The sequence below is a fragment of the Erinaceus europaeus genome, chromosome 10, assembly GCF_950295315.1.
Source record: "Erinaceus europaeus chromosome 10, mEriEur2.1, whole genome shotgun sequence".
Classification (NCBI taxonomy): domain Eukaryota; kingdom Metazoa; phylum Chordata; class Mammalia; order Eulipotyphla; family Erinaceidae; genus Erinaceus; species Erinaceus europaeus.
Genome location: NC_080171.1, coordinates 91,529,888 through 91,541,923, shown reverse-complemented (window position 1 = coordinate 91,541,923; position 12,036 = coordinate 91,529,888). Strand labels below are relative to the sequence as shown.

General features: G+C 41.4%; 1 protein-coding gene across 4 annotated transcripts in view; it reads left to right on the top strand.

Moving 5' to 3' along the window:
- Window positions 1-12,036, top strand: part of CDK5RAP2 (CDK5 regulatory subunit associated protein 2) — a 236,132-nt gene that overhangs the window by 123,012 nt on the left and 101,084 nt on the right. For all 4 annotated transcript variants that reach the window (XM_060200065.1, XM_060200066.1, XM_060200067.1 and 1 more), the window contains 3 exons: window positions 174-304; window positions 1,764-1,873; window positions 4,241-4,369. In XM_060200065.1, the coding sequence (XP_060056048.1) occupies window positions 174-304; window positions 1,764-1,873; window positions 4,241-4,369 (370 nt within the window). The remainder of the gene's footprint in view (window positions 1-173; window positions 305-1,763; window positions 1,874-4,240; window positions 4,370-12,036) is intronic.

Genomic DNA, 12,036 nt, shown 5'->3' with positions numbered 1-12,036 from the left:
CTATGACCTTAGGAGAACTATGGAAGGGGGACACGGAACTTTGGTGGTGGGAGTGGTGTGGAACTATGTCCCTATTATCTTATATATAATGTTGTAAATCACGAATAAAATATATGTTAAAAGTAGGTCTGTTTTTTAATTGCTTGTATCTTCCCCCCACCCCCACCCCCAAGTCTCAAGAACCAACAGACTGAGTTAAACAACATTCTTGCCTTACGGAAGCAACTGGAGAAGGATGTACTGTCATATCAGAATTTGAAAAAGACCCTGGAAGAGCAGATCAGTGAAATTCGGAGACGGGAAGGTACATGCTCTCTTGTATATAGTCATCTGTGTGTTGTTGTTTTTCCCCCTATTTGGGCAGCCTAAGACATCTGTAGGAAATTAGTCACATGATTTCATCTAGGGTTCTTTCTCTGTGGTGACTGTGCTAATGCTCTCTTGGTTTTTTACTCGTCTGGCTTTGTTTTACCTTCTTAATTAGAAGTACCCAACACATTGTAGTCATTTTGTATAGGGCTGGCCATAGGACTGCCTCTCCTATGTTCAGCATCATGTGATACTTCTAGCTGCAAATTATCTGGAGACCTTGCAAGCCCCTTTCTTTGGTAAATAGCTCTCATTGTCTCAGATATCTGGACTCTGCCTACCAGAGCTCCCACTGAAGCAGAGCCCAGACTGCACAGACATCTGGGAGTGAGATTACATTGTCTTGGATTCATTTAGGAAGGGCTCCTTTCCTAAAGAGGAATGTCTAGTGGTCCTTGCATTGCTATGCGCATCACAGTCTCATTTGTCTTTCTCCTTTATTAGGACCTGAATCCCTTGGGTTCTGGGTTAGTATCCCCTTCCTTTCTGTAACTCTAGGCTGATCTCCATAATGTATGCTCAAAGTTGGTATTAGTAGTGATAGGTTTGAATTTTTAAGCACAGTGGCTGGCACTAAAGTTGTTATTTCTAGAAGAATCTGACAGGTATCCCATTAAGTAGAAGTCCCTTCATTTTGCAGATAAAGAAGTTTGGGGTGGATTTAGGGTTAATTTTACCCAAATTTGAGTCAGGACATCTTCCCTGAAGCATAGCTTTTTCTAGTATATAAAGTTGTTCCCGTATGTTAAATGAGATTGTTTGTGTCTATGCTCCACTGAATAAAGAGCTTGCTTCCCTTTTGTACCCTCCTCCTACCCCCATTAGAATGTGACATTTGTCATTAGAGGAAGCTGACTCTTACATGGGTGACTATGATCCTCTTATTTGAGATCTGCCAGCTAATTTCTACACTTGAGATGCTAGCTACCATGGAAGAGTCAGGGGCAGTAAACAAACACAAATCCAAACCAACAAAATACTCTTGTTTTCCTTAAGTTCGTGAGTGTGACATCTAAGTTTTATATATTTTCTAAGCAGAATCACTTGCTCACTCAAACTGCTATCACTGTTCACTTGTGCCTCTCAGAAAAATCTCCAGGCACAAGACTTGAGATGCAAATTGTAATTCAGAATTGGCCACAGTGAAAAACCTATAGCCCATTCTGAAACCATGTATTAAGCTATCAGCCTATAGAGAAAGAGGAAAAATTACTTATGATTGAAAAGTGGTGCATTACACTCCCTGGAGGTACTTATGCCCTGCCTCCCTCCCTCCCTCAGGCCTACCCAATTCAGATTGCTCTAGATGGATTGCACTAGGACTGGCCTAAGAAGGATCTATTTCTCATATTCTTTTTCTCCCCATCTTTCTCCCCCCCCCCCTTTTAAAACAGAAGAGCCATTTTCATTTTATAGTGATCAAACATCTTATCTGAGTATTTGCCTTGAAGAGCACAGTCGACTTGAAGTGGAACATTTTTCTCAAGAAGAACTTAAGAAAAAGGTATTGGTCTACTAACGTTTAGTCATTTGTTGGTTATTTGTTGTCTGTCGGGTCTCTGATTATCAGATGCTTAAGTTCTATTTTAAAATATTTTTTATAACATTATGTAGTTTTAAGGTGTACAGCATTATGATACAACATTTGTATACATTACATAATGGTCACTGCCAAAATTCTAGTTTCAACAGTCAACATTATTAGTGGAAAATGCTGGAACTCCTTCTCCGTTCTTTTTACCCCTGATTTCTTTTGCTCCTTTTGTTGTCCCCTCCCCTATAACTCATACACTCCTCCCTGGACTAGAGGATCCAGCTCAGGCCTCACCTCCTTCAAGAACACTCTGGTTCACCCATATAGAGCTAGCCACCTTTCCCTCAGATTATTCACCTCCCTTGTTACATTGATGTTCTTCTCATACTGGTTTCTAATTATCTGGTTGTTTATCCACATCCCCTGTGAGGTTGGGAACATCTTGAAGTAAGTGATTATGTCATATCTATTTCTGATTTCCCAGTACCTTGCACACACGGTGGAATTTAATAGATACATTTTTTTTTTTTTAAAGAACAAAGGTCTAGGATTGATCAATATATCTTTTTTTTTTTTTTTTAAACTGGAAGTGTTCTTCAATCTTTCGATTGGTGGTGTGGTTGGAATGGTTTAGTGTTTAAAGATTTTAAGAGCCATTGATAAGAACAGGAAATGTGAGTTCAGAGGAAACTGATTTATTGTAGAATTATCACACATGTGTGACATTCAGTTTCTGTCACAGATCAGTTCACATTCTGGTAGCATGGTAAATATGCAGCTGCAATAGTAGGAAAATATGCAAGGTATAGAAATATCAAAGGAAAGGTTAATTTTAAGAGTTGGGGAGTATTTATCAGAGGAAGCTTCTCAAGAAAAGTTTAGGTTGGGGGCCAGGTGGTGACATACCTGGTAAAGCACACATAGGAACACGCCCAAGGGCCCAGGTTTGAGCCCCTGCTCTCCACCTGCAGCGACGATGCATCCTGAGTGGTAAAGCAGGTCTGCAGGTGTCTGTCTTCCCCTCTCCCTCTCTATCTCTTTCTCCTCCCCCCCCCATCTCTTTCTCCCCTTTCAATTTCTCTCTGTCCTATGGAATAAAATAGAAAAGGAAAAAAAATAATGACTGCCAGGAGCAGTGGATTTCTAGTACAGACACTGAACTCTAGTGATAACCCTGGAGACAAAAAGAAAAGATAGGTATGTAGGCTTTGAAGGATGAATAGGAATTGTCTAGACAGAGAGCTTTTACAGCAGAAAGAGAAATCGCAGATATAAGGTACAGTAGTAGGAAATATGAAGAGAAGACAAAAAAAATTGGGGGAGGAGTGGAGTTAGAGGTATTGAGGTGCCTGTTTTTGAGAAGAAGAATGTGGCGCTAACAGTTACAGTTTGCATTCCTCTGGCTATGCTAAAAGCAGGAGGTAGTTTACTTTATAAATGTAGAATTTAGAATGCTTTGTGCATTTTATTCCTGTAGGATAAGACCCAGTTTTTATTCAGTCAAGGCGGGCTTTCTCACTTTATCTGAGAGGCTTATGGTAGCCCCATTAAGAAAAGTACTGGCCATTTGGATTTGGGAAATTAGTGGCCATTAGGATTTGAAACTTGTAGGTATCTGCTCGGTTGCTTATCCTTAAGGAGGAGACCTGGGCTTATCCTTAAGGAGGAGACCTGGGCTCGGAGTGCCGGGATCGCTACTCCCCCTTGACTCTGCCCTTCTCTGTAAAATTAAGCCCTTGTTTTATAGCCTTTACTTCTCCATGCATCCCCACTGTGGGACCTTTGGCAGTGAATTTGGCGCCTTAGACTCATTATTATGGGGCTGGTCATACTAGCTTGTCTGTAGGAATTTGTAAGGAAAGGTTGCTTAACACTTCAAGGAGTATGTTGATAGCTGTGATTTGCGTTTCGGTTGAAGATTTTCCTACCTCCTGACATTGTCAGATAAGCATATAAAGAAAACAAGGCTCTTACACGGTCTTAGTAACTTTAGCCTTGGGGGCTTTCCTTCAGAGGGGCTCAGCCACAAGACAGAGGCTGTTAGCTGCCAGTGATCCCTTAGACTATACTAAGATTTTAGTTCACTCATTGTGACCACAGGCATATTCAGTTGTCACACTAACTAACCCATTCCACAGATGAGGAAAGGAAACCTTAATTTGGCAGCTTGCCCAGGATGTCTAGATTCAAATTTAAGCGTGTCAGTATTTTTCCACTGGGCCCACTGTACCTTGAGGACTCCAGTTAGATTGTCAGTCTCTCTAATTGACCTTGAAGGTTTGCTCAGCTGAAACGTGCTCCTGGGTAGCCATCTCTCTCCCTGTTCTTCTCTCCTAGGTCAGTGACCTCATTCAGCTAGTGAAGGACCTGTATACAGACAACCAGCATCTGAAGAAGACCATTTTTGATGTCTCTACCATAGGTTTCTGGGGAGATAACAGACTTGCATCTATACAACAAAAGGAGGTAAGAAGAATCCTCTTTTAGGAGTCCGGCGGTAGCACAGCAGGTTAAGTGCACGTAGTACAAAGCACAAGGGCTCGCGGAAGGATCCTGGTTTGAGCTCCCGGCTCCCCACCTGCAGGGGAGTTGCTTCACAAGCAGTGAAGCAGGTCTGCAGGTGTCTGTCTTTCTCTCCTCTTCTCTCCTTCTTCTCCTCCTCTCTCCATTTCTCTTTGTCCTATCCAACAACAACGACATCAATAATAACTACAACAATAAAACAACAAAAGGGAATAAAGAATAAAAATTTTAAAAAAAAGGAATCCTCTTTCTTAAAAACTTATTTCATGTAAAGTTGAGTTATACATTAGAGAGAAAGCAAGAGAGAGAAGGCAGAGCACCATTCCTGTGCATGCAGTATTGGGGCTTGAACTGGGAGTATCAAGCACTGCAAATCCTGTGTTCTGTCATCTTGAAACATTTCATCTGCTGAAACATTCTTGTCCTGTGCTAATTACAGGAAATAACAACCAACCCAGATTATTTCTTAAGGCATCATCTGCCTTGGGGAGTTCACTGTTGAAATTTCCTTTTCTGTGAATGAAGTCTTCAGGGTTCTCCTGAGTCAACAACTCTATCCTCAGGCTTCCTCAGGTTTACCTCATGTCTCTAGGGACATATTGAATGTATTTGTGATGCTTTTTGACTCTTGAGGCTAGCTCTGGATCTGTGCTGCAGGTGGCATGTCTGGATGGGTGATGTGGTCTAGAGGAATCTAAAAAACTGCCAAATCACCTCGATAATTTAGATAGTATAGATGAAAGCTTATAAAAAAAAATCTACTAACACAGGAAAAAAAACTAGTGAACTTATTTCTCTCGCTCTCTCTTTTTTTTTTTTTGGGAACATGTTAGTAACTGTGATTTATTTTGTAGTCAAAGATTTTTCTTTCTCTGGGTATTGCTAGATAAGCATATAAAGAATCCTGTATATTCTCTCCATCTCATGGCATCTGGACTTGAAGATTTGACTGAACGGATGTATGTTGTTTTTTTTCCCCACACATGACTAGAAACTCCCTGCACTCTGCCATTCACAGAAGACATGGAAGGGGACAAAGAGTTGGTGTCTCATGAACCCCTAAGTCTAGCTTCACTATCTTGGGGAGTTTATACTGGTGGCATTTTGAAAGTTAGAAAAGACCATGAAAGAAGGAGTCATGCTATTCTGAGCTGATTTCTAAAAAGATGTGGTTCATCGGGCTCATACACTTAGTGAAGGTGGGAGTCAGTCTGCCTCAGGGAAAGATGAGGGGGTGTACATATTCACCCCCAATTATCTCTGGATCTCTGCTCATAATTGATGTGTTGCTTCCCTTTTTACCAGAGCACTTATGATAGTGTAAGGGAATTGAACCTGGGACTTGGGAGCCTTAGGAATGAGTCTCTATTATTTATTTTTTATATTACAGAATTACATGTTGACAGGGGTTTGAATCCACACCATCCCCACCACTAGAGTTCTGATTCTTCACTCTCCCCACTGCAGTCCACCACAGTTCCCTTAAGGTTGTAGACATGGGCCAACCATCATCTCTACAACTACCTGTCCACATTTATAGATAGTTGTCTCCTTTTTTTTTTTTTTTTTTCTGATTCGATACTCTCTTCCCCTCCAACCACTCCTGACAACATAACTACCTTCACATGTCCCTCTCCTTTTCCTTCTGTCTCTCTGGGTGCTGATGGAGCTAGAGTTCAGAGTCTTCTTATCTTCATCCTATCACTTCTCCCCTGCTGGGAATATGGATCAAGGTTGTTTTTGGGGAAGAGAAGGTAGGAGTTCTGGCTTCTGTAGCTGCTTCTCCTCTGAGCATGGGTGTTGACAGGTTGATCCATAACTCCAGCCTGTTTCTGTCTCTCCCTAGTGGACCAGAGCTCTGGAGATGGGAGGGTTCAGGACACATGGGTGAGGTCATCTGCCCTGAGAAGTTGGGGTGGAGTCATGGTAGCATCTGTAGCCCTGTTGTCTGGAAGGTGACCTGACCTAAGTTGAGACAAGATGGTTAATGAACAGGAACCAAAAAGTAGGATTAGAGAAGATGAGATTAGGGATTTTAGGGTAGAAGAAAGCTAGGGAAATCATTTTAGGCATGTTCCTGGGGGCATACAACTGTGGTAGTTTTGCCTGAGTTTGGTAGCTAGCCTGAGGTCAGATAAGAATTGTTTGAGAGAATGGTGTCAGAGTAGAGAAAGGGTCTAGAAAGTTGGATTAGGGAAGGGAGTAGCTCCCATTCTTATTTAAAAAGAAATTCTGTGGCTAAAATTAACTATTTACCTCCATCCACCTGTTCCAGGGTCCATATATATGTTTGAGTGGCAGGGTGGGATACCCCCAGCCTCCCTTCGGAGACTCGGGCTATCCCTATCATCATTGCTTTATGGTGAGGACAGGGTCCTGGGAGGGTCTACAAGATGCCATTTCTTATGGAAGCGACCAGTGGTAGTGGAGAGAGGGACCCTGTAGAAGTCTAGGCGCATCATATGTGTATGGGAATCCAAGGATTCCCTAACTAGGTCCCCAGATGATGAGGTGGTGTGATATTGACCAAAAGGGCCAATATTAAGTGGGCCAGTCGGCATGAGATTCTCTTTGAATAACCATTGTACTATCCACCCTCACTCTTCTACTTTCTGTGCCTAGGTTGTTCTATAGAATAGTGAAAATGAGCTCATCACTTCCTCCATTTTAGTCCCTAAGATGTTCTGAATCTTTCTAAGAGCCGTGCTCCATGCTTGTGCCAGGCTTTTTTTTTTTTTTTTTTTTTAACCCTTCCCCCCCCCCCCCCCCCCAAGACAGAAACTGTCCTTGCCAGGAAACATAGTGAGACCTTTTTGTATGTGGGTCCCCAGAGTATCCTCTGTTTGGCTTACCTTGAACTCAAGCCTGGTGTACCAGGCAAATGGAGGTCTCAGTGCTACACCACTTCTGGAGAAAGATTTGACAGCCTTAGCAAGTCTTCCCCTTACCTTCAGAGCGGGAAGCCCTCAAAGGCATCGAAGCTCTCACTTTGGTCATTTGCTGTCTTAGAAAGAGGGAATATAATTATTGATCTTAGTCTCCAAGTCTCCAGATAATTTTTGAAACAATAATCTAAGACCATTTAAGGAAAAACATATCTCTTGGTTTGCTTTCTCCAAGGCAACATTTTTGATACGTAGCTCATTTTTCACCTACTTCATTTGAATCCTAAATGGTGAGTTAGTTTTGTTTGTTCATTTGCCCTTTGAAGAAAATCTGTTAAATGTCCCATTACGTCCTTTGAAGAACAGAGGCTTTTTTCTCTTCCCACTCTGAGATCTGAATACCAACCGATTCAGATTTGAGTCATTTGTCAGATTGCACTTCAATTTGATGTTCCCTATGAATAGCCTTGTCCTTTGTAGCACAGCTCCCCATCGTTCCCCAGAATGGGGTAGGAGGATCTGCAGGGAAAGATGACGTTCCCACGGTAATCTTGAGTTGAGGGAACAGGTTGTTAAGGGTGAGGGAGGGTTGGCAGAGAAGGGGGGTTGCCATTCCCTGAGAGTGTGTGTGACTCTCTTTCCGTGAGAAACAAGGCAGAAGTAGAAAAGTGTATGTTGTCCACAGCCTTTTCTGAGCAGTAAGGGTTGTGAGTCAGGACCCGGCACTTTCCCTGCTTATGAGGAGCCTATAATGCAGAAAAGGAATAAAAATAAAATTAAAATCAAACATGGTTTGGATAGTTTGTGTTGAACTTTCCTTCAGTATGTAACCTGTAGCATTACCTAAAACTTAAAAAACAACAACAAAAAAAACCCCCAACAAAACAGGGAAAAGAAGGGGTCGGGTGGTAGCACTGCAGGTTAAGCGTACATGGCGCAAAGCGCAAGGACTGGCATAAGGATCCTGGTTCGAGCCCCCGGCTCCCCACCTGCAGGGGAGTCACTTCACAGGCAGTGAAGCAGGTCTGCAGGTGTCTGTCTTTCTCTCCCCTTTCTGTCTTCCCCTACTCTCTTGATTTCTATCTGTCCTATCATCAATAACAATAGCAATAACTACAACAATAAAACAACAAGGGCAACAAAAGGGAAAAAAATAGGGAAAGAAATTACCTCTAATCTTGTTACTTTATTTATTTATTTTTTTCTTTTCTTTCTTTCTTTCTTTCTTTCTTTCTTTCTTTCTTTCTTTCTTTCTTTCTTTCTTTCTTTTTTACCAGAGCACAGCTCTGGCTTATGGTGGTGCAGGGGATTGAACCTGGAGTTTTGGAGCCTCAGGCATGAGAGTCTCTTTGCATAACCATTGTGCTATCTATCCCTGCCCATCTTGTTACTTTTAAACACTCACAGTTAATGAACATTTTGGAATTTATCCTTTCTGTTTGTGTATGTGAACATATGTAGGTACACACATACAGTTTTGCTTCCTGTTCTTTTTTTCTCCTAGATTGCTTTTATGCATCTCATGCCATCTTATGAATGCACTGAAATTTAATGGATTACATCACAGTTGTTGTATATATAGACTGTTTTCAGTGATTCACTATTTTAAATTATCTCATAAATGCCTTTGGACACAAATGCTTTTCTAGACCTAGGCTTTTCTCCTTGTCTTAGATTGTAACCTGAAAATGGAATTTTACTAGGCCAGAGTGCATGCACAGATATAAAGTGGACATAAAATTACTTTGCATACAACTCCCCTTTGCAACACTTAGTTTGATAGACATAACAAGTTAGAAATATAATTTATTAGGCTTATTTTCAAAATGGTGGTCAAGTATGGATTTTCGCCAGCTGGGTACAACTCATTTTCTGCAGATAGGCAGTTCACATTAACATTAACCACACATACTGCAGAGATAGTTACACATGAAATTTGTGCATGAAAAACTCAGGCACCACCAGTAGCCAGAGCTGAGCAGTGGTCTGGTTAAAAACAAACAAACAACAAAATCCTACCCCCAAAATCAACTAACCAAACAAAAGATTAAGCAGTAATCTCTTTGTTTGAAAGGATATTTGAATTTTTTCTAGGAGGGCCAGGTGGTGGTGCACCTGGTTAAACATATATATCACAATGTGCAAGGACCTGAGTTCAAGTCCCTGCGCTCCACCTGTAGGGAGGACACTTCATGAGCTGTGAAGCAGGTCTGCAGGTGTCTCTCTTTCTCCTTCTTTATCTCCCTTCCCTCTCAATTTCTTTCTGTTATGTCAGATAAAAATGTAAAGAAGAAAAAAGCAAAAATGGCCACCAGGAGCAGTGGATCATAGTGTAGGCACAGAGCCCAGTGATAACCCTGGAGGCAATAAACAAACAAATAAAAATAAAAAAAAATTAGTGAGGTTACCATTGTTTATTTACAGATTATTGGTTTACATGTTACAAAATAATATAGCTGAAACTCAAAATTTAGAGTAGTCAGGAAGGAGAGAGCATTGCAAACCATGAGCTAGGTGACTTAGAAAACTGCCACCTCTAAGGGACTGCTACTGTGTAAGTGCTCAAAAAGAGTTAGTTGCAGGGGCTGGGTTGTAGTGCACTGGGTTAAAGTGTGCATAGTTCCAAGGGCAAGGATCCTGGTTTGAGCCCCTGGCTTCCCACCTGCAGGAGAGTTGCTTCACAGGCAGTGAAGCAAGTCTGTAGGTGTCTTTCTCTCCCCTCTCTGTCTTCTCCTATTCTCTCAATTTTTCTCTGTTCTATCCAACAACAACAACAACAACAACAATGGAAAAAAGATGGCACCAGGAGCAGTGGATTTATAGTGCAGGCACCAAAGCTCCAGTGATAACCCTGGAGACAAAACACACACACACACACACACACACACACACACACACACACACACACACACACACAAAAACGTGTTAGTTGCTATTAATATTTATTTATATTGTCATTATTAGGGATGGTTAGAGAACTGAGTTTTTTTTTGACATGGAGAAAAATTATGGATTAGGAAACATAATTTAATTAAACTTATTTATAGGATTGTCATATTGAATGAGAAATAGATTTCATGTGACTGTATAGGAGAGACTACTCAGAGTTAGGAAATACTTGTTAAATAGTGGTATTAGTAACAATAAACTTGTTTTCTCAGAAACAGATATAATTACTCTGAAAGGGGAACATTTTCAACTATTGATGACTTTTACATGATTTACAAAACACTTGGCAAAATGTCTGGCATGTAGTAGGCACTTAATAAAACACAGATATTTTAATTTTATTGTCTTTTAATTAGTGGCAGTGTTGGAGCATAGCTCTCTCCTCATGCTCAGTGTTGTTTTAGCAACACCATAGGGCAGTGCTTTTGCAGTTTAACATGCATTTGAATTTCATAGGACTCTTGTTGAAGACTCTATTTCAGTAAATCTGTCTTGAGGCCTGAGAGTACGTGTCTAACCTACTCCTGTTCTGAAGAACACACTCTGAATAGCAAGACCAGTGTCAGTTCTGGAAACCTTTTGCCTCCAGCTTTTGTTTTTGTAAAAAAAAAATAAAAATCTTGATTCACTTATTTGGTCTTCAGCAGTGTTTTATTCTTCTTCTTCTTCTTCTTCTTCTTCTTCTTCTTCTAGCGTTTGCCCTTCTTCTGTAGCCAGTCAACAGCGTCAGGTTGAGCCTGATGTAAAGTTTCGAGACCTCCTTTGAATCTGGAGAGGTGGCAGTCGTTGACTATGTGGGTCATAGTCTGTCTGTAGCTGCAGGGGCAGTTCGGGTCGTCTCTGGCTCCCCAGCGATTTTATTGAGCATCAGGCAATGATATTAGAACTCTGCACAAAGGCACAGTCCCTGCTTGTTTACTATGGAATACAGGGGAGTGGAGCAGCACTTTCATTGGAATGTAGTGAGGACTATGACAGAGTAAATGCTCTGTACTTAGGAGGGTTGTAGACAGGGGCCTGATCTTCTCTTTTAAGGGCAAGGGAAGTTCTTTCTGGAAGGGTTTGTAAAACAGGTCAAGATAGGATAGTATAGTCTAGGAGGCAATTGGAGAACCAGGAGAGGGCAGTGCTATAAAGTGTGGTGCTTTAGACAGGGAATATTTACTAATTTACTTTGTTTGTTTGTTTTTGTCTGAGGAGACAAAAAAATGGCTCAAAGTTACCAGTGAATCATAAACTGGTCAGTTCCAGTTGAAGCAGAGCTGGGGAAAGGTGAGAAGGTGAGAAAAACCAGCTTTAGGCAGAGAATGGTATGGAGAGAGAAACTAAAGAGAGGGTTGATTGTTCTTTGAGGTACACAGTTCATTTTGGTGGGCAGTAGGGTGAAGTCAGAACTCAATTACAGTGACTCTTAGGTATTCTGACATCTCATTCTAAGTCTTTGCAGAGTGATAAGGTAGTTAAGGTATGAGGGACTTTTCTCTGCACACAGCACTTAATTTTTGACTATTGCTATAAACTAAGGGTTTACTTTTGTTGAATCCCAGGTAAAGAGAAATGAAAGGTAATTTTTTTTTTCTCAGTGTATCAAGTAATGGTATGGTTGTGTCCCATGCTTTTGACATTTCTACTTGGACTGGCATGGGACAGAGAGAAATGAAGAGAGGAGGGGAAGACAGAGACAGGGAGAGAAAGAGAGACACCTGCAGACGTGCTTCACCACCTGTGAAGCAACTCCCCTGCAGGTGGGGACCCAGGGACTCGAACCGGGATCCT